This window comes from Lissotriton vulgaris, chromosome 1_1 (genome assembly GCF_964263255.1).
Source record: "Lissotriton vulgaris chromosome 1_1, aLisVul1.2, whole genome shotgun sequence".
Classification (NCBI taxonomy): domain Eukaryota; kingdom Metazoa; phylum Chordata; class Amphibia; order Caudata; family Salamandridae; genus Lissotriton; species Lissotriton vulgaris.
In genome coordinates, this window is record NC_141685.1 from 1,514,528,900 (window position 1) to 1,514,552,588 (window position 23,689).

A 23,689-nucleotide genomic window follows, 5' to 3' on the forward strand; every position below is an offset into this window, starting at 1 on the left:
ATACATGCCCTTTGGAACATGGCCCACAAGATCTTGCCGGCATTCTGGAGGATCTTATAGATTCCTTGGCCCAGACAATACATGATGGGCGGGTTGCAGCAAATGTTTTTATCCTCAAGGACTGGATACTAAAGATTTCCTTGGCAGGGCAGTAGGTACCTGTCTTGTTCTTTGTAAACATGCCTGAATGAGGGTTGCAGGATTCTCTGGCAATGTACTGTATTTGCGAATGGACATGCCTTTTGATGGGTCTCCCCTCTTCTGAGACAATGTAGACTTCTTTTTGGAATGCTTTAAAGACAGAGCTACAGTGTGTTCCTCGAGGATGTTGACACCTGCCACGTCTGGAAATTTAGAGGCTTTCCCATAGGGCTAGTGCAGAGGCAGAGACATCCTTCTCAACCAGTGCTACATCGGACAGCCCAATTGTTTTGTGGTTGCGATTACTGGCTGATGAAGTTAGAGTTGCCGCAGTTAGGCGTCAATCACCTCTACAGGACAGCAGAACTTTTTACATGGGTTGTCAAAGTGTGCAGACGTCATCCAGCAGTTGGTGCGTGGCATCTGTTTCCCGAAGTGGCACAGGGTGTCTTCCACCAGTGGGGAGGAACTCTAGCTCCGTCAAAACAAAAATTTTGCGCTCTGGATTTGTCACAAGAACACTCTCTTGGAGATGCATTCTAGCCTGCCCACCGCTACCTCTTCTGCCCCAAGTTCTGGAGATGAGGATCGATGAGGCCCTGGTTATACTAGTGGCCTAGATTTGTCCAGGATGGTGTGGTACTTGGAAATCTTGGGCATGAGCATCAGACCTCCAAACAGTCTGCCACTTTACAAGACCCTCTTGGCAACAGGGCAAGGCCCTCCAACCTAATGTATAACATTTACACCGCCATCCATGAAGATTGAGTGGCAACAATTGACTATGTTCAGTTATCTTTCTGCGTTTGCGGAAGTCATTCTCATTGAGGATGCACCTCCACAAAATCTATTTTTGCCAGGAATTGGGACAAATTTGTAACCTGGTCCTGATGTGGTGCTAGGACACTGACCCCTTGCAGACACTGCTGTCAGACATTCTTTTGTTGTTTTGTCTATAACCCAGCAAGGCCTTGCGGTTGGTACCGTGAAGGAGTATTTGTACGCCCTTTCTTCCTTTCTAAGTTTACTGGACCAACTATCCCCTGTTGAGGTGAGCTTTGTTAAATGCACTTTTTCTCCTAGGCCAGTTGAAATGCCACAGTGGGACCTTAACTTGGTCTTGAGTTTCCTAATGTGAATGCCCTTTGAGTCTATGCACAGCTGCTACCTGCGTCTCCGAATCTTGAAGACTGTCTTCCTCATTGTGATCACATCAGCTCATCACGTGAGTTAATAGCAGGCACTATTGGTGCAGCTACCCTATTACATGTTTTTTTCCTAGCAAATTGGTGATAAGGTCTTGGACGGCCTTTTTGTATCAAAAGTTGAAACTCCTTTTGACATTTGGCAATCCTTTTCTCTGCCATCTTTCTTTTCTCCCTCTCATTCCTCAAAAGAGAAGGCAAGGCTCCATCAGTTGTATCCCAAAAGGGCTTTAAGCTTTTTTATAGATTGTACCAAGGATCTTCGTGTGGACGATCAACGTTTTGTTGGATTCTCTGGAGTGCAGAAGGGGAACACCAAGAAACTGTCCTTTCCGCTAGCACCAGCGCCACTGCAACTGTACTGGTGCAAGTAGTGTCTGTCCTTGGCATCTGCCAGCTCCGACATTCAAGAAGCACGGCTGCCAGGGTTAGGGGGAAGGACACTTTGTCGTTTTTGTTCTGTAAGACTTTCGGATCTGAGCCCTCTCCAAAAACCCTCCATGTTGGGAAAGTTTACTGCTTTTGGAATCTATTCAAAGGTGAAAATCTGCAGTTCAAAGTATCCATCAGACGAACAAGTTACTTAACTTTAGCATGTGCAGCTGTATATACGTATGCTCTGTATAATCCTGCCATCTAGTGTTGTGCTTAAAGGATGTCAAGTGACTCCTCCCTTAATAGGCAATGATGCTGGGTACAAAATCCATTGTTAGATTGTTTTTCTCCACCATCTGGTTCGGACTTTTACTGACGGGTCACCCACAGTACACGTGTTCCACGTTCGGTTTCAGACCATCACAATTCAACCCGCCACTCCCTCCTTCAAGAAGGACTCTTTGATACGAGCCATCGCTTTCTACTACTTTCCATCCTTGCAGACAGTCTTGGGAGACTGTTGAGCAACACTGGATCCCCCGATCCTTGGGGTGCCCACACTCTTATAGGACCTCAAGCTTTCAGTCTTCAGTCTTTAAGCAGTGGAGAATGATGACGCACGGAGGGTAGTGGAACAGACGCCCTTCAGGAAATGCCCTCTGTTCCATGCTAAGTATCCCTGTGCTGACCACCAAAGCATCTGCAATCTTTGTCTGTTTCCATACCATTACAATGCCAAGTGCGCCTTCAGTTTTGCCATCTGGTTTAAAAAGACCCTTTGTTATCAGGGCTATGGGCACAGGCACACATCAGGATGCAGAGACAGCTTATCGAAGAAGGCCCAGATATGTTTGGGAAGCAAATCCCCCTTGGTGTTGTTGAGGAAGAAGACATCGAGGCTTCAGATGTCCCACCTCACCTATCCAGCCCGGAAGTCATTGACTCCATTGCCTCTGAGGCTGATAAAGAGGTGGTGAAGGGGCTCCATCCACTTCAGCTAGTACTGGCTCCTGCCCGAAGACTACATTCAGACTTATTCAGTGAAGGTCTCTTCATTTCTCTCTGGTATTGCTATTTTATTACAGGTAATGTTTGACACTTATAATTTAAATTAAAAAAATAAGGTATCTTCAGACTTTGTGGCTTCTCCGTTGATGACCTCGTCAGATTTGAATCAATCATTGACACAACCAACAACGAATCATTCCCTAAAAAGCAAAAAAAAAACACACATTTTACATACTTCGGAATAGGGCACAGCATCCACTTTACTTTCAGAACATTCCTCTGATTTATTCTCAAACATACATCTCCCAGGAAGGTGTCACCAAACCCTCCAACTCATCTTTTCGAATCAGAAGAATCATATGAGGAGGGTATGTTTGGCTCCGCTGGTAGATGTACAAAACGTAATGTAAAGTATCAAGACCCGGATTATGGCGGTTACAGGTATACTCACTCATAATATCTTTATGAAAGAGAAACTCCTGCACCCAGAGTCCTTACCAAACTTTCCAAAAGCATGAAGAGCAAGACTGTTATAGGCAGAAACACTTAACTGTGGGATACAGGTCTCAGATCAACCCACGATGCAGATTCCAGTAAACCTTGTAAAGGGTTTACGCTTAGCGATGACTGAATTAATATTCTTGATTACCTGATTCAGCATCACTACCTCAAGAAAAGCAAGTGCCTGCACCATCTTTGCCCTAACAGCTTTACCTTAGATCAGCACACTATTCCATGAACACCTTTGGGACTGCCACTCAGGTTAAGCATATCTTTGCATTCACTGCAAGTGTCTCAAGTAACCCAACCAAACCAGCCCGACGATGGATATACAAAGGATGCACAAAAAGAAGGGGTGCACCTGCTCTTTTTCCCTTTAACCACAGTCCCAGAATGGGAAATAATATCACTTTGATCGAATGAGAGACAGCACCAACTTCATCAGATCAGGGCAACAGGGTAAAAACCAAAGAACCATGATTATATCAGTGACCAGTACCTGGCGACTTTGATATTCATACAACCTCACCTTGTTACCAACCCTAAAGCCACATCAACATCTGGGAGAATTGCAAGCAGAGATAGCTATAATGATAAAGAAAGGAGCCATAGAAAACCAGTCTGGAGACTAATATTGGACCTCTGCCAATTGAACAAATGTCTAAAAAAAAGAAACAAAAGTGAATGATTACACAACAAAAAGTCCTCGAAGCTATACAAAAGTATGACTATCCAACGTGGACATACACAATGCATTCTGCCAGAACCCTACCCACACTGAATATATCTCAGATTCAAAGTGGCAAGCCGCAGATATTCGGTCTCAAACCAGCACTAAGAATTCTCCCAAAGTGCATGGCTCCTGCTGCAGTGCACCCGAGGAAGCAGGATTGTCTGGTAATTCTGCACCTTCACAACCAGTTAGTCAAGGGAGGATCCCGAAAAGCAACAAAGAAATCTGTCAAATCTACTCTATACATTTTCAAAGAATTACATCTAACATCCAAAATGAACAAGTCTATATTCATGTCCTGCAGAAATATTCAGTTTTTAGGAGCAATCTTGGATACAGAGGTCTGCAAAGCCTTTCCATTTAAATAGAGAATAACTTTGATAGACAAACTCCTGCAGCTATATGTTAAAGGCAGACAAAATCACTGTCTGAACATACAAGTGTGTTTAAATAATGATGTTGCCCTACATTCATTTAATCCTCAACTGCGGCCTGTACATGTTCCCACTCCAGGAAGATTGAGACAAGCAATAGCTGTAGGCACAGGATTCATTCGAAGACCTTATCAAATTGACTCTTACAATAAAACAAGCACTACCATGGTGGTGTCAACACAAGAGCATCTCAGTAATGCTAACTTTCCCTCAAGAGCATTTCAATTTCGGCTGGGAACCACATCTTCAAGGTTTAGCAGTGAGCGGTTTGTGGTCACCAAACAAAATCCGTCTCCGTATTTTTGTTCTGGTGCTGAGTGTGTTTGCACTGGGGGTACAATCTTTTCTCGACAAGATTCATCTGCACAGACAATAGGACTTACATATATCACCTCAACAAACCAGGAGGAACTTGGTCTCTTTCCTTAGCACCAGAAACCCAGGGAATATGGGATTGAGTCATAAAGAACAATATTTAAAATACAGCATAACATGTTCCTGTGCAAGACAACTCATGGGCCGGCACATTAAGCAGAATGTACAAAGAATGTCACAAATAAGAGCTATATCAAACCCAACTGAACAGACTGTTTAACTACTTGGGAAGACGAGCTCTGCATCTATTTGTGAGAGACCAGAACAAGAAATGCTGTTACTATGCTGCCATGTATGCGCTACCCGGGTTGTAGGGGGGGTGCATTTCACCAATTCTTTTTACATCATTTGTCATTTTTACTTAACATAACTTAGCAGTGATAATGGTTATGAATACAGCGCATAGTGAGCAAAGTAGGAGTCCAATCATATCTCCACAGCAGGTGGGAATATTTGCATTTAATAGCAGCAGGATACAAAGCAATCTCTCCAATCTATGATACAAGCATCCACACCTGCCCCCTTCCAGGTCCGAACCGCCGATGTCTCACTGGTCATCCTTGGTGGAGCTAGTAATACTGTCATTGTCCTCACTTGTCGAGTCGGAGTCAAGGTCCTCCCCCACCTTGTCGTCTCGTCTGTTTTTCTTCATGTGTGTTTCCTTTGTTAACAACCATTTTGCCTGGCCAAACACCTCTTTCTATGCTCTTCCCTTATTCAGACTAATTGTAATAGTTCTACGCAAGATGAGTAAAGAACCATGCTGGGTGGCACAGTTAGTCCTTTGGCAGTCAGGGCAGTATTGGTTCACAGAGCTTCTTCTATCAAAACGACATGCATGCCATTACCGTCCATACCAAATCCTCTTTCCCGCAGCTAAAGCCAACTACTTCACCCAAACCCAACATCTCACCATGGCTACTGAATACAATGAATTCAATTGCTTAACAATCCTGGAAAAATTCTGAGAAATTGTAGCCAGAGCAAGAGCTGGTTCCACCAATAAATCATAAAGGGCTAAATTAAAATATTTCTGCACCCAGACAAAAGTACACCCAATTTCCTTGGAGCCATAGCGGATCCATTTGTAACTTATACATTTGTTACGTTCAGGTCTTGTACACTCATCAGTGAAAATGCATTTAGATGCTTTTCACAATATAAATGAGCACAAGATTAGCCCTTCCTATTATCCATCAGAATTATAAAGTAATTCACTAACGGACTCTTTAGAGGTTTCCACCGGTCAAGCAACCACTGTTTCCACAGCTTCTTAATACAGTACTTTCTCAGCTTATGAAAAGCCAGTTCGAATTATTACATACAGCAGACTTTAAGATTCTATCCTGGATTGTACACCTGCTAGCTTTAACCTCTGCGAGAAGATAAGTGAGATTCAAGCTTTTAAGATAAAAGAGCCTTATCTGCAATTTCAAGATTGAGTCACTCTGAGTACAAATCCGTGCTTTATCCCTAAATTGCCTTCAGATTTTCATTTTAAAAAATCTCAATTTTTAAAAAAAATCCTAACATAGCAGGAGAACAGGGCTCTGCATTCCCTTGATGTTAAGTGCTGTTTGAAAGTCTGTATGAGTAGAACAAGCAAGTTCAAAAAGTCTGACCTTCTACTTGTAGCCCTTGAAAGGCCACTTGATAACAAAAACATGGCGGCTGCTGGTTAGGCGGTCGCAGTGCTCCTTGAACGGCTCCCGAGGAGAGCGCCACATACAGCTTGGATATACCGCAGGAATTCCGAATGTGATGTACTCATAACCATCGGGGTTTTGGTGGCCTTTATTAATTTAATCCCTCGGTCTTTTCTGGTATCACAACGGTGAAATTTCTCGTTATGGGAGCCTCTGGGATGCAGTCTGACTCGGCAGGCACTGAAGCAACGGTCCAAGCAGTCCGCTTTCTCTATCCAACCGTAGCTGCCGCGGAGACTGGGGAGAGTGTTGGAAGCGTGGGAAGCTGTCGGATTGACCGCCGCTGTCTCCTCGCCTTTCCCGGTAACAATGGTATAATTTCCTCAAGCCATCAAGGCGAAGGAGGTCGACGGTTTTTCTTCGGTTTTACTCCGCGATCGGAGCAGCAAAGCAAGCAGATTTCTCCTCGCCGGGGTGAGGCGGTCTTCAGAGTGATTAACCGAGCGGATGCCAAAGACAGAGATTTGTGATGTTACTACATATGGCGGCTCCCTGATTTCAATCTCGATCACTACAGAGTTTCCCAGCCTACGGGTTCTATTTTGGTCTCAGTATCCAAGGGGAAACAAACACCACATTTGCGCATATTGGCAGCCGCGCTGGAGCTGAGAAGAGGGAGATTTTTGAGGGGGCTGAGGGTACCTTATCAAATTGTTTCTTCCACTACTGTTCCCTGAGGAGCCCCAGGTGACATAAGATCCAAGGTAAGACTTGCTCGTTCCTCAGTGCCTTCGGCACCATTTTTGGAGGCGGAGGGGGTCACAGACATAGACATAGATACAGATACTGAGGACATTGTGGATAATGTGGAGCGACTACCTCCGGCAGGAGGCTGCAAGGAGCCTTGTGACGTAGTAGGCCCTTTTCCTGCTATATTTCCAGGTCAGGAGGTAGTAAAGAGAGTAGTCTCACCCCAGAAGTCTTTTCCAAAAGAACCACTCTCCCGCAGCAAGGCTCACGCTAAAAGCTACGGCAAGAGAGGTCGCAAGAAGCTGGCTGTGGTACATGAGGGAGAGGGAGAGCGAGGTACCCCAGGTTTGAACAACAACATGGCCAAATCATCCTCTTTTCTAAATACAGAGGTTAAAAGCAGAGGCACTAAACATAACGCCAAATCTAAAGCTAAATCTAAAAAACAATTATTGGCGACAGAGAAAGGTTCTAAAATTACACCATCTCTACGATCATATTTCAAAGCTATCCCCCAGATTCTACATATCTCAGGTAACCAGGTAATGTTATCTGAGTCAGAATTGGAACCCTCTCCTCTAATAGAAGTCCACAATATGGCCTCTTCTCTTCTGGATGTTGAGCTGGGACATGAAGGGGTTGAAGATTCCACGCTAGATGTAGGAAAGGGGGGAAAAGCGCAGCCCCCACAACCTCTCCAGTTAGAAAAGGAAAAGGCACCTATTCCGCAGTTCTTGTTGTCGCAGGCGATCTCGGAGTGGAGAGTTGCACCCCCAGGTGTTGCAGACCTAGATCTCCAGGTTAATGTTAGAGGATCCAACGAAACAGCATCGGCCCAGAGCGGGGGTCTCACTGAACAGACTGAGAGACCCTCAGTAGCCCACACAGATCAAACAGAGTCTGAGGCTAAAGAAGACGTGAATCCAGCTTCTATATTAAATATGTTTTCAGTCCTCACGATGGAAATAAGGAAGGGTTTTGCTGAGTCTTCTGCTAACCAAGCTGAAATAAGAAGCTACTGTGAGTCTTTGGACAATAAAATTGATGGCCTCACAATTAGAACTGGAGTCCTTGAAGAGACAACATCGTCATTATCACTCCACTTAGACCAGGCGAAAAGGGATATTCAGAGGCTCTCTAGAGAGGAGCAAGCACTAACGGATAAACTGGAATCATTAGAGAATAACGCAAGGAGGGGGAACCTCCGTTGAACATACCAGAGGGCTCTGAGGGCTCTGAGGGCTCAGACATAAAGCAATTTATAGAGGTATTGCTGAAAGAGTCTTTGGCGTTGGACCACTCAGTGGAAGAGCTAGCTACAGATATCCAAAGAGTACATAGGGATCCTTTCAAATGGAACGCGCAGAGAGTAAAACCACGCAAAATCTTGGTTAACTTTCACACCTATGTTCTGAAAGAACAAATCCTAAACTTAGCACTTAAACAAAAATCTCTGCCTTGGAAGGGGTTTTCATTCTTGATAAGGTCAGATCTTTCAAGAATCACCTTAGAGAAACAATGGGAGTTCGGGAGGCGTCTTGAAGCTTTTAGAGCACTGGGAGCCACAGCTCAACTCACATTCCCTGCAGCCATGAAAATCATGCACAATAATAAGATGACCTATATTAGGTCTGTCCAGGCAGCGGATGATCTCTTGATGCAGTTAGGAAGTAAAAATAAGGTGTGAATAGAAGTTTAGGGTCTCAATTAGAGAGTGGTCTGAATCCCTATTTGTAGCAACAAGCTTTGGTGCAAAACCAATTATGCTTTCCTTTTCTTTTTGACCTAAAGTCACTGATCCAAAGGAAAGAAGAGAGAAAAAAAAATCAGAATAAATTAACCTTAAAGGTGAATGGGGAAAAAAGGGGAAAAAAAATAAAAAAAATATGAAAAAAGAAATTTTTTAAAAAAAAAACCTTATAATTTAGAAAGCAAAAAAATTTTTTAAAAAATGTAACGAGTAGCTATCACTACGTATTATCCAATTTTTCTTTTCTTGGTTTTTCCCACGTATAGAGGGCGGCGTTTCCTCTCAGGAGTTTGCGGAGGGGCGCTATCAACCGGACATCGTTCTGGTTAGATATCGCAAGGGTTTTCCGTGGGTGGGGGGGAGGGAAGGGGGGCGGCACTTAGTTAGGGAAGGTGGTGGGGGGAGGAAAAATGGAAAAAAGTCCTCAATAATCCAAGGCAGGTTAGAAAGAAAGAAGATTTTCAATCTTAGTTTTCAGGGCAATGTGGGGCTCTATCAACAGGATATGCTTGTATTTCTTTTGTTTATGTACTCTAATGACAAAGATGGTTAATATAAAATATGTCTCCTGGAATATTAACGGTCTACGCACCAAACCTAGGGCAAATAATATCATACAATATCTGCGAGATATGGAGGCGCAGGTCATTATTCTCCAGGAGACCCATTTAACACACTTAGAAATGGCTGATTTGATTAAGAAAAATAGATGGATTGACTTTGCAGTTTCAACTACTCAGATGCTAAACACTAGAGGTGTCTCTATAATTTTTAAAAAAGGGGCCAAAGCGAGGTTATTATCTCAACAGGTGGACCCAGGTGGCAGATGGGCCATCGCATCAGTGATGATGGCTGGTTCTCAAATCACAATTTTGGGCTATTACGGGCCGAATCAAGACGATCCATCTACACTGGAGGCTATGTTTTCTCAGTTGTTGTCTTTCCCAGAGCCAACCATCATAGCGGGTGATTTTAACGTGGTACTAGATCCGATCTTGGATAAATTCCCCAATAATAGATCCTTAGTCCTATCTAAATCTAGGCTTGTGTTACACTCTGCAATGAAAACGTATGGTTACCTGGACATATGGAGAGAGAAGTCCGGGAACCAGCAAGGAGTGTCCTTTAGGAACTATAAATACAAACACCAGTCAAGGATAGACTTTATTTTAATTAGTCAGAGGCTGGCTGATCATGTTAAATCTATTGAGTATCTTCCAATACATCTCTCAGATCATGCTGCTGTGATAATGGATATAGCACAAGGAACGGAGAGGCTGGCACCAAGATGGACTTTTGATCGTTCACTTCTCTCTTCTGATGAGGATATGGAATACCTCAATTTTGAGTGTCACAACTTTTTTTTTAGATAATGATGACACAGCACCTGCTAGGATCATTTGGGATTCATTTAAAGCGTTCCTGAGGGGGCTCATAACAGGGAAAACATCATATAAAAGAAAGCAGTATAAGGAACAAATATCCTCAATCGAAAAAAGTATAGTCAAACTCCAAAATATTATTGATTCCAGTAGAGGAGCAGATGAACCTATCATCGATACATATAGAAAGCAAATGGCCTATCTGAAAACTAATCTTGGTGTAGTATTAAATCTCAGATTGCAACAGAGATGGCAGGCAAGTAAGCTGGCACATTTTGAATACAGCGAAGCTGCAGGTAAAATGCTCGCCTGGAAGACTAAAACAGACCAGGCCCGGAACAACGTAGCCACAATTAAGTTGGGTAATAAGCTTTTAACATCAGATGCCGACATAAGGAAGGCCTTTAAAGAATTCTTTGAAACCATCTATAGAGAGGAAATTGCAACTCGTCCTGATGAGGTCACAGACTGGTTATCACATATAGTCTTACCTACATTAACAATTGAACAATCCCAATTTTTAGATAGCGCCATAACTGAAGGAGAAGTAAGGGCAGCCATAAATAGAAGTAAGAAGGGTAAAGCTGCAGGTCCGGATGGCTTACCTGCAGAAATTTACAGAACTTTAGAAGCTGAGATAGCTCCCTTTCTTACGAAATTGTTTAACCAAATCCTCCTTGAAGGTCATTCTCCGCCGTCATCTTGGGACAACGCGTCAATTACTCTCATCCTCAAACCCGGGAAACTTAAAGATGCCTGTGAATCATATAGGCCAATCTCAATTTTAAACGTGGACTACAAGATCTTCACCACAGTATTGCCCTCCAGGTTGGCTATGGTAGCCCCCTCAGTTCTACATGCTGATCAAAAGGGATTTGTAAAGGGGCGACAGCTATATGAACTGACTTATGAGCTCATAGGGGCAATAGACATAGCGGTTACACAGAACCTCCCTCTGTCTGTCCTCACGTTAGACGCGACCAAGGCCTTCGATAGCGTCAACTGGGTATACTTATCGGGGGCCTTGGCTAAATTTGGCGTGGGTGAGAGATTTCGCCGTACAGTTGATTTGCTGTATCGAAGCCCAGTCGCAAGCCTACTGATTAATGGGGAGTTGTCAGATCCCTTCTCTATAACTAGAGGGACACGGCAGGGTTGTCCGCTCTCCCCCCTGTTGTTTGATTTCTACATCGAGCCCCTCGCACAACAACTGAGGAGAGAGACGACCATCAAATCTTTTTGTCACAGAGGGTGGGAGAGAAAGGTGGCTCTATATGCTGATGACCTGCTGATTCTCACATCAGATGTTGCCACAGCCCTCCCGGTAATATTTGAAATTGCTCGGCGCTTTGGTCAGATATCGGGCTACCAGATCAACACTTCAAAAACAGAGATGTTGGTTTGGAATGATGACGTTACTGCACTGGAGATACAGCCCGGTCAATCTATGCGCTATTTGGGCTTAAATATTATAAAAGACCTTAACAAACTTGCCATTGTTAACCTCACTGCAGTTGCCAAAGAATGTAGAAAGTTGATGCAATCGTGGTCTCATCTGCAACTATCTCTAATTGGGAGAGTAAATTTGATTAAGATGGCTATCCTGCCCAAGATTTCATTTCTGTTCAACACTATACCTCTTTATTTTGATCAGGCATACATAACTAAGTTACAGTCAGATATCACCTCTTTTATTTGGGACAAAAAACTTTCAAGAATTGCTTGGAAGAAGCTGAGGAGGCGATGGGAAAAGGGGGGACTGGCTGCCCCAGATTAAAAAATATATGCATGAGCATTTCAACTGTCGCATACTCGAATCTTGTTAAAAAAAACGACAGACCATGGGGTAGACCTAATGTTTTCAGCCAAGTTGAAGGGGGAAGGTCTAAGTCAGTCAGGGTACCTATTCAAATTTGGCAACCCGAAATTCTTTAAAAAGATTAAATTGAAGGTTCTAAACGGTTTAGCAAAAATGTGGAATGAAATAACAAACTTCATAAAACAAGGGTATTTCTGTGACAAGACACCGCTCTGGGGGTTACCTGATAGTCCGGCCTGGCTAGAAGACATCCTTGCCACACCTCTGAAAGAGGCGGGCCTAAAAGTTTGGGGAGACCTCTTTTATGAGGGAGACTTACTTTCGTGGGAGCACCTCCAGACAAGGACAAGGTCAACTATTTCGAGGTTTAAATACTTACAAATGACCAGCTGGACACAGGTTTATAACTCTACACCTTTTAAAAGGAACAGGTTTATCCTAGGAGGGTTCAGTCAAGTAATAACGAACTTAGTGAGTATTGGTCCAGCTAAAAAGGAGGTTTCAAAATGGTATAGACTCCTGCTTGAGGAATCTGATGGTGAATTTACGCTGCCAGTCCATCTCTGGGGAACCTTAATTATAGGTCAAGATTTATTAAAACTTTGGTCAACCTCATTTGAGCTTCTAAAGAGCTTAGTAAAGCCCTCTTGGCTTCGCAGGAATCATTTATACACCCTGCATAGAGTGTATTACTCTCCCCAGAGGTTATCTAAATTTGCTTTAGAGAACCCAGTTGTATGTCCAAGATGTGGGCTCCAGGCAGCACCAGACATTCATATGTTTTTTGAATGCCCTTGTCTTGCAACATTTTGGGAAGCAATAGGTAAGACCCTCACAATATCGTTGGGCTTCCCAGTTATCATAGATCTATCCTTAGTAATCTTTGGGATCCTGTCAGGATCACAGGGAGCAGCAAGAAGTTTTGCCTTCTATACTATTCTCTTGGCAAGAAGAGAGATCTGCAGGAGGTGGAAGGATCCCCTACCTCCTTCACATGGAGACTGGTTGGCATCCATCCTCCAGACGGCCAGAATGGACCTAGCTAGACTGGGAAGTAAAAACAAACGAACCTTCTGGTACTTGCTTGTATGGGCACAATGAAGATCCGGGTTTATTTTTTTTTTTCCCCCCCGGGTCCAATGATTACACAACTATGGTGCCCATGTTTCAGCCTTCGAGGCGACAGATCACCGGTCAAGCCCGGTCGAAACTGTACTGGGGGCGGTCCTAACGGCAGCCAAAGTGAGACTGAGCCAGTAACAGCTGTGGGATGTCGGGTCCCCCCTCACCATAAGATCCCATCCAGTATACACTGAGACAGCGGTTCTTTGGCCTGTTTCTAGATGGCTTTCTTCTACCATGGTGGATATGAGGACACACAAAAAAACAACAAAAAAAACAACAACAAAAAAAACTACTGCTAGTTGAGTGTCTAGTGCCATTGCTTGTTGTCACAGTTAAGCAGGTCACCCTTTATGAACCAGGATCTCAGCTCACTCAACCAGACCTGTGCTAGTTTCAACAGCTTTGTTTGTTTGAGCATTGTTAGGGGACATTTGCCTTGCAGCAACATGAAAGAACATGCACACATTAACTCTGCATTATTACCATGAGTCTAGAATGCAAAGAGATGCTGGGGTTAGGCAGGCGGTCCTGCAACAGCGTTTTCAATATGGTGAGCCAGCTTTTAATTTATTCCTGCCACTCATGAACAAAAATATGATATAATACTTTTTTCTACTCTAATACTAGGAAGTGAATTTATGAAAAATCTGAATCTGGAGAAGAAACAAGTTACTTGCACGGAAATGTAGTTCTCCAGGATTGGTATCTTTCACATGGGTTCCACACGCCTCCCCTTCAGAGGCTCACAGAATCTGAAGGATTGAGGCCCTGCAGAGTGTGGTATTCAGGCTGATTCTCTCTTATTGGTTAAAATGTGCTTCTTTTTAAGTAATGTGACTAGGTTAATGAACAGTATCTATTTAAGCTGTAGCATTGCATTACAATTAAACTGCTGTTTAAAGGTTACCATGGGACTGACTATCAGCACGACGATGAGAATTATTCAAGCATGTGAATCTATAAAAATGCCAATGCATTTATAGGTAATTTTGTATTTTAATTATATGCTATTTTGTTTTAAGTGTGTTATGTATGTGCTGTGTAATGCTAAGGATGTTATGACACCCTACATGTGGTAACTGATAAATACGTACAGGTGAGAGGGGGGGTGGTGTACGCTGCTTTTATTGATTTCTCCACAGCGTTCGATAAAGTGGACCGTAGAACGCTGTGGAGAAAATTGGCAGCTCTTGGTGTCCCATCCTACCTATTAGAGCTTGTTCGTACACTCCATACAGAGACTTGGTGTAGTGTTTTGCAAGGGGGCGAAAGGGGTCTTTCCCACCAAATTCCTTCTCTGAACGGCCTTAAACAAAGCTGCTTATTGGCTCCTCTTTTGTTTTCCTTGTATACTGTAGACCTGCCGGTTGCCTTGTCTGTTAGTGAGGGTATTGCTCCAGTGATTGGGGGGACCCCAATATCTTGCTTGATGTACGCCGATGACGTCCTTATTTTAGATTCGACTCCCAAAGGCCTTGCAAATCGGCTGCAAGCCCTTCATGTTTTTGCTGTTTCTCATCGCATGAAGATTAACATATCTAAAAGCAAAATTATGTGCATAGCTGGGAAAAAGAAGTGCCGATCTGAAAACTTTGGATGGTACATCGGCGGCCAAAAACTGGAGGTTGTTAAATCTTATACTTTCTTGGGGAAAATGATTGCGGCTAACCTGAGCGAGAGGCCTCATATTGAGCATAGTTCACGCAAAGCCCTCGCCCATGGCAAAGGTTTAAATTCCCTCTATCACGTCACTGGAAAAAGGCATTTTTCGTGTTTACTGGAGGTATATAGGGCTAAGATCCCCGCTTCGATACTTTATGGTATCGAACTTATAGAGTTGAATTACTGGGACTTTTGCCATAAGATTGAAGGGAAACTCTTAAGATCCCTATCTTCCCTAAATACCGCGTGCCCTTTGGCCGCTTGTAGGCTTGATTTCGGTCTCAGGAGCAGCTGGGTACAGGGACTATGTGCCCTAGTAAGATGGGTGGCTTGCCTGGCTAGAGCTGAACTGGGGACGATGAGAGCCCTCCTTAAAAATGAATTATTGGGTAATTTCAAAGAGTTCTCACAACTTGTAAGGAATTTTAGAGGAGCTGTAACTCTTCTAAAGTTAGATGAAAACGTGTTGTTTTTGCAATCTCCTTTACAGTTAAAACTCTTATTAAAACAGGCTTCGTGGGAACTATGCTTTCAGTCAGATAAGAACATAATTCAAGAAAAAAGGGATGTCGACCTTCTCCTTAATTCCTATGCGATTAAGTTGGCCCAACCCTATGTTACATGGAATTTGCCGCATGGTATCCGTAGATTATGGTTTCTTTTACGTTATGATCTATTACCCTTAAATCTACTTTTATCCAAATGGTACGGTTCTTCTCCTATGTGCAATTTGTGTAACCTGAGTATCCAGAACCGTATGCATGTTTTGTTGATCTGCCCTGCACTCCGTACATTGCGACTCAGATGGTTAAAACCTATTTGTCTCCGTCTCGGCATCTCTAATCTGAACAGCTTCCTCCAATCACTATATTGGCCTCCTAATGAAATGTTTTGTTTCTATATTTTTAATTTTTTTAAAGGTTTTTTAGCTATTTATTAATATGTCACTGGAGAAGTTTGACATCGCTTCCTGCTGTAGATCTGTCATTGTATGTTATTTGTATTCAAATGTGTTACTGAATGTCATTTCTTTGATATGTACTTGCTTTTCTTTTTATCATTGTGAATTTTATGTGGCCCTCGTCGAGAGCCAAAACATAATAAAATAAATTGAATTGCTATGTAACTTTTTTATGTTTTGGTTGTATATTTTGTATGTTTTGTTTGCACATTTTGTTTGTTTTGCATTTTATCTTATCTCAGTGAATGCTTTGTGGGGGATTAGTGTGACAGTGAAGTTGTTCTGATCTCAAAAGTTCTTTTGTCATGTTTTATGTGGCTAACTGGGTGTATTAAAGGACTTAATTTGTTCTCTCAATTAGGCGTTAATTGGTTATTGCTCAGCTTTAGTGTGTTGCTTTGTATGTGTGCTTTGCAGCTGTGTCAGGGTTTTACAGTGGATGTTTTCCACCTGATAATATTAGGTTTATCGTAATTTTACCTGTTTGTTTCTAGATTTTTGCCAACTAAGGTCTTGATTTTGAGTTTGGCAGATGGGTTACTCCATTGCAGCTCTGATGGCTATCCTGTCCACTTAAATTTCAAGCAACATGGAATATAATGGGCTTGTAATAGTGGAGTAAGCAGGATGACCTTCAAGTTTGTGACGGAGAAACCCATCCACAAATCTCTAAATCAGATTCTAAGTGGCATTGGAGCGTTGCAGGTACTATTTAGAGGTGAAATGCTAACAATGGTGTGTGGTGTTGTTGGATATAACATGCTTTGGGATATCTGCCCAAATATATTATACTAAAAATTTGTTAGATGCATGTTTTAAATTGTTAAATACTGCCTGTAGTATGCTGATTGAGGATTATGATGAGTCTTGGGTTTGTTTTGTACAACCAATGATCAATAGCTCATCTCTAGACCAGAGGTGCATGTTTTACGATAGGCACAATCACCTGGAGGCCAACTAGACCTATTTGTGTTAGAGAAGCAAAGTAGACATCTTTGTGAGAAAAGGCGTAAGGAGAAGCAATGTGATTCTTAGCATGCAGAAACAGAACAAGTTCTATTGGCCAGCCTCACTACCCACATAAGCTTCCATACTAGTCCAAACCCAGTGCAAACCATCTATACAACTAGTGTGGTGGAATCTGACCATCTCACTGTCTTATCTCCAAAGTCATGTGCCCAGCTATCGTTCTCCCTCATAAAATCCCTACCTGAATTGGTGATGGATTCATCCATAATCAACCAAAACCCTTTGAGACCAGGAGTCTTCAGATCCAAAAGTGTGCTCCAAAAACTCTAATTATAAATGGCTCACAACTCTCTAAAACACCTTCCTATCCCCATATTTTGCTTGAAAAAAATATTATGTTGTTTCAATCCAAAAGTAGGATTATTGGTAATCATCATTAGGCTTCGCTATTCTTAGGGAAACTATACCGCCCATGAAGGATGCACTAGTTGGTCACAAGTGGAAATAGTGCAGCAACCAAGCAATGAGGTAATTATGCTGGCTTGAAGGTTGGAGGACAACTTATCTTCGGGTACACCTCAGGTCCCCTTTACAATCAGCCTTCAGGTTTTCCAGTGGTGTCCTGATAGCAAGAATCAGAAGAATGAGTCTGAGTAAGAAACTTGTCGGGGACAACACAGGACAAAGCATGTTTCAACAGAGACAATGAACTTAGGGAACGAGTGGCATCCATCATTTATGCAGCCCTGTAATCTCAACCATCCCCAACTCTGGAACAGATGAAACTGGTATAGGCCCCTGTAGGCAGTGCAGTCCGGAGCAAAGAGGGATGACAATTTGTAGCAGGGAAGAAAGAAAGAAGAGGGCAACCATTAAAGAAAGGAGTCTTCCAGAGGTACAAGCATCACATCCATGCAGTGCATGGTAGGAGCAGCTTGCAGCATAGGGATCTCATAAATCCCAGTTAATCAGCTGCTTAAAAAAGATTAAATAGGAGCATGGCCTCATGTTGCCAACAGAGAACTTCGGTGCATGGTAGGAGCAGGGTGCAGCATAGGGACCTCATGAATCCCAGTTATTCAACTGCTTAAAAAAGATGAAATAGGAACATGGTCTCATGTTGCCAACAGAGAACCTATCACCACCATTCTGCAGCCCCGTCCCCAGTCTGGGTCCCAGGAGAAGGTCCTGCCTTCCATGGTAAGAGGCCCCCATGCTCAGCGGCCTTTCAGTCCTCCTTGGTCCACCTCTTGTTCCTGCTTCATCAGCCATGGAGCTCTTTATTTCATGTGGTCAACTTTTTATGACAATAGGAAATTGTGTGCCTGCTACACTGTGACAAGCGCAGGCCACCAGAAAAGTCCAATAATGCTTGGATGGAAAAGAAAAACACCTGAATTACGTACTTCTCAATTAAGTAGGTCAGCCTTTACAAACCAGAATCTCATTGCACTCAACCAGAAGTGTATTAAACTTCAAAAGCTTTGTTCATTGGTGTGTCATTAGCAGACATTTGTCTTGCAGCAACATGAAGGAACATGCACACATTCACTCTGCATTGTTGCCTCGAGTCTACAGTGCAAAGAGATGCTGGGGTTGACCATGGGTGTCTGTGTCCACTTTTTCAATAAAGTGACATGGGACTCTCCCTCCACATCAAGAAATATTTAAACTAACTGACAACACAACACACAGGTCCAAAAATGTCCTATTTGCTTAACTAGTGTGTTGTTTGTGAATTTTATACTTCTCCATTTAGCCAGTCTGTTAGGACTCCTCCTCCTTATCCTCATTACCACTCCCACAAAATAATTCTACCCCTCTCCTTTATTTTCCTCCTTCCTTTCCACTGGGCCCTCTCTATCCCTGCCACTTAGTCTCCATTACTCTTTCCATCTCCCCCAGCCAATCATCCACCTCTATCCAGTATCCCGTTGCCTCACCTACCATCCTCCCTTTCTGGCCTTTCAAAATCACTTCCCTTCATCTCTTCTTCACTCTTTGATATCCTCTTTTGTCTTTCTTTCTCTCTTTCCATCCTCTCGTCCTCCAACAGTTTCGTAATTCCTCTTTCTACCTCAGCCCCTTCCCCCGTCTCCTACCTGAGTGTAACAACACCGGTGTTTCCACCTACAGACACTTGTGTAGCCACTGGTGACTCTCCTTTGCAGTTGCGGAACTGCCAATAGCATTGTAGCTAGCAGTAACGATGGGGGAGGTGCTTTTGTGGCCCAATGGAAAACCCTCCAACACAATGTATTTCATGAGTTGGTTACATGACCAGGATCAAGTCTCTCATCAGGCCAGACCCCCTCCATGTCGAAATGGCACATCACTATGTTGGAAATCACTCTCCACTGTGGCTTTTATCTCTCCTTCTACACCTGCAGAGCACACATGCCCATCATGCGCCAGAGGTCTCTGACTTCCTGGGCCAGCTGCTATACTTACTGAGCCAACCTGCATTTACTTCTGGACACCTCTGTTGCAGTTTTAGGTCCTGTCACCTCTCATCCACCATCTGATTCCCCTCAGAGCAAAAGTCCCCAGAGTTTCACATCCAGCAAGAATTTGTGGTCAGACTCCAGGGAGTAAGACTTGGAAGAACATCCCCCACAATGCAGCCCCAAAAATGAGTGTTGAGCTGACCTGGTTCCCAGGAGCTTGATAGCAAGGAAAATAGGCTGGAGAGGGACTGTAGTGGATTGCAATAGAAGATCTACAGGCCCTGCCATTGGCTGCTTGATCCTTATGAATCCTGGACGGCTGTGGGAATGGAGGCTATAAGCCTATCTCCTAAATGTAAAAAACACTTTTATACTTGACGTAGAAATCATCTCTTGAAGGGAAATAAAACCACAGCCTCACAACCCTCACATAATCCTCCCAAGATCTGTGCTAACCGAGACATCAGTGCAAGCTAGCATGGGCAAAATGTAAGGAAATGTGCAGGGTGAGGGTAACTGATCAGGCTGTGAGACACCTAGTGCAATTGAAACTGAGGGTCAAACATGTAACAAGATTTAGGTGTCACTACCTCCATTAGTATTGGCAGGGAGTCATACCCTACCTCTCTGCTTGTACAGAGCATCCTATATTACACACATGCGAGGTGTGCCTCCAAGGTCTCTATCCTAGAGATAAAAAACACAAAGCCACGTCCCATTTCTTGCATCTTGGGTTTTTGACAGCAAAGCACCTCATTACCAGAAGATGAACATCACAAAAACCTCCAGCCCTTGTAGACTATACAAAATTTCTGATTATATGGGCCAGGACGGAGAGTACTGCCTTACACAGGGAAGACAATTTGGAACCTCATAAATACCCAATAGCGTCCAACTGAAACACCATCCTGACAGACCTTCAGGCAACCACACAGCCCACTCCTGGTTCACCTATTCGATGGTAGGCGGGGAGAGAGTGGTAGACGTTTAAGGATCCAACTGCCTGCTTTATGGCCTTGGCACGTCATTCCTGCTCTGATAGTTCTTTGCCAATTCTGGTCATTTGTATGAGTTTTTTTGGTTGAAAAAATGATGCCAGTTGCTGTGTGTGGAGAAGGGGAGGGGCTCAAGTGAGTTTTTGTTCTTGTTGTTCTTTATTCAATTAATAAGTTGTTTTTCTCTTAATTCTGAAATGTTCGCCTCTGTTTACATAACATCCTACTATCTTTGTCAATATCCTGTTGGCTGTGCATTGCACCTCATTTCAATTGAGTTCATTTATATCCTCGCAACCATATTATTATTATGTAAACCTTTCTGCTAGACATTGTATCTGTTGTTCCACAAGCTTACCTTTATTGCCTTACAATTTATCTCATGGACACTATGTAGATTTTCATAAGAAAATGTGAGATTTGTCCACAGATGTGTTTTGTACTTTGCAAATTGAAAACCGATAAACAGATGCACAAAATTGTCTGTCACATTTGTCCATTGATTGAAGCTTCAAAGAACACTTGTAAACACTATTATACAAATCCTGATAAACTTCAAAGTTCACCAGAAGAACCAGAACCTAACCCCATGTAAATACTACAGGCCACTGGGGCAATTTTATAAAAAATCTACCACCTGGCCCATAAGCGCTGTAAAGAATTAGTTTCTTATCTTCGCTCCAGAACGAGCGTACACTGTCTGGTTTTCTTTGTGTATCATATTTAAACTCTTACGTTTGCCTATGTGTAAGTGAAATTCCTATTCTTCTTAGCAGAAATAACACTAGCTGGAAATATATTTCATGTTTTCTAGAAAATAAATCGTGAATGCTTTTTTGACATAAAACACTGAACCCTGCTAAAACATTCTTTGTATTTTAGCTTTCTTCTACAGAAAACCAATTAACAGGGGACAACAAATGCATGGACAATTCAAAGATTGCTATTGTTCTGGAAAGAGGTGGTACTTCTGATGAACCATTGATTTTTCTGGACTCAAGTAACACTATTGAGTCTCCAGAATCTGGTCCACAAAACGTAAACAAAAGTCCATCTTCTAAAGCTGTGACTACTTTATCAGATATGTGTTTGCTTGATGTGAGTATTGAAGATTTCTTGCCAAAGTCGGCCTTGCAACCCTCGACCACAACTGTACATAATTCAGCAGTAGATGAAGCTTTACAAGACATTGGGTCAGATCTTTCCCAGCCTTTAAAAGGAGACACTGAAGACTATGATTTTAATACAGTCATTAGACCTGTGATTGCACAAGTGCCACAGGGACACATACAAATTGGTGAAAATGTGTTTGACGTGCCATCAGTAAGACCCCGATGGAACATTCATGGTCATGCTTCTGATGCCAGCATAAAAATAGGAGAGTATGTGCCAAATATAGATATTTCACAGCCACATTCAAATAAACATGGGCATGCCTCAGATTCCCATATTAAGGTCGGGGAATATAATTCATCAGTTGAGCCAAGAAGGCCTCGTTGGAATTTACATGGTCACGTCTCCACTGCGCATATCAAAGTCGGAGAGTATGCTTCAGATATACAGCCCACAAGACCCAGATGGAATGTTCATGGCCATGCCTCGCAAGCTAATATTAAAATTGGTGAAAACGTTTCAGACGTGACATCTTCACGGCCTCGATGGAGTGTACATGGCCATGCATCCGATTCTAGTATCAAAATTGGAGAAAATGTGTCTGACGTGGAGTTATCGCGACCACGTTGGAACATACATGGCCATGCAAGCGAATCTCACATTAAGATTGGGCGATTAGTTTCTGATGCTGAGGAAGCAAAACCTCGGTGGAGTCCCTTTGGGCATGCATCTCAGTCAAGCTTTGAAACTGGTACTTTGTCACTTTCAGGGCAAATGGACTTCAAACCACACAACAAACAAATCGAGGGGCGATCAGCCGAATCTACAGTTCAGAATGTTTTATATGGCGAAAAATCCAGTATACCAATAATGATTGTGCATCCAAATACAACAGAAGGCAGTAAAGAGTCCCTGCAAGACAACCTTCAGGTTGATGGAGCGCTCTTCCTGTTACCCACTACCTCTACTGAAGTTGAGGATCAACAATTTGCACAAGGTAAATTAACAATGATTACCAGGTACTGTTGAAACAGAGCAGACACCTTTGATCTAGAAGTGAATTATTATTGCCTATGCTCATATATATCACATGAACATTAATAGTTATTTGAACAAAGTGACATGGTCAGCCACAGTTAGTTGCTTGAATGCAAGAAAATATTCGCTATTAATAAGTTGTGTCTCCAGATTCTGGATACACAGCTTAGCAAATGTTATTCCGTACCATAAAATTAGCACACTGTTGCAATTCAAGTATTACCGTAACTCAGTATTATGTTTATATTTTAACCCCTTAAGTATCCTTTGAACATTTGCAGTTTTCCTATCATAAATGTGCTCTAATGCTTAGAAATGCTTACATTGTAAAAACAGCTTCAGATGCTGGTAGATTCTAAATTGTGCCTTGAGGCCAGTGGAATCCTCATCCTATGTGTTGGGTACTGGACAAATTAGTAACTGTATATGCTGTTTTGCGTGTCTATTCCTTGGAAGCAGTTGAGAATAATCATCAGATAACCACAATAAAAGGTATACTGAAGGTAAGTGCCAGTAGTTAGTTACCCAGAGTTATACAGCACAAAAGGATTACATTACGTATGGAATGAAATGTTCATATCAACAGACTCAGTAAAAGTGTACAAATTGTGACAAGAGAAGAAATCCCGGGGTCCAATTACGATCCTCTTTTTTAGAAGCAACCCACCTCTTGTTTCCGTAGTGGTGTCTGCTGTCTATGAAAGTATCTGTCTTCATTTTCCTCCCACTCGGATCTTCCAGTGAAGGAATGCAAGTGCCTTGATTTCTTAGGGAAGAGAATTTGCTTGATTGTTATATATGTATGAACTGGTGTTTGTGTAGAGCAGACCTGATTTCATAGCAATGGTATGCTGAACAAGGAATGTGAGTCCTGGTATAAGATGTTTGATTGTTTACAATGAGGCAGAATATTAGAGATGGGGTGGCTCATGTCATATAGGCAAGTAGTGCTCTTTGATGTGGTGTGTGTAATGTACCTTTCTCAAATGGAGGAGGCTAGGAGCACTTCTGTGTATGTTGTTGATATTGTAGAACCAGAGTGTGTAGATATAGAAGACATTCTTTCTGCTTTTTTCTTTTCTGCATGTCTTTCTTTCCAGTTTGGCAGTGTCCTGCCGTTGGTCTTTCTGCTTAGGTGGTTACTTTCTCTTAAAGTGTGCACAGTGCCCTTATTGGTGGCCTTGTGCGTGATGCAGGTTTGGAAAGCGAGTCAGTACAGTTCCTTCACTGTTGAGATGAAGTGATCAAACTTTTTCAGAC

At 42.7% G+C, this 23,689-nt stretch overlaps 1 protein-coding gene across 2 annotated transcripts in view; it reads left to right on the plus strand.

Annotated features, from left to right (window-relative positions):
* TUBGCP6 (tubulin gamma complex component 6) overlaps window positions 1–23,689 on the plus strand; it is a 747,379-nt gene that overhangs the window by 400,644 nt on the left and 323,046 nt on the right. For both annotated transcript variants that reach the window (XM_086967433.1, XM_086967436.1), the window contains exon 17: window positions 21,161–22,388. In XM_086967433.1, the coding sequence (XP_086823559.1) occupies window positions 21,161–22,388 (1,228 nt within the window). The remainder of the gene's footprint in view (window positions 1–21,160; window positions 22,389–23,689) is intronic.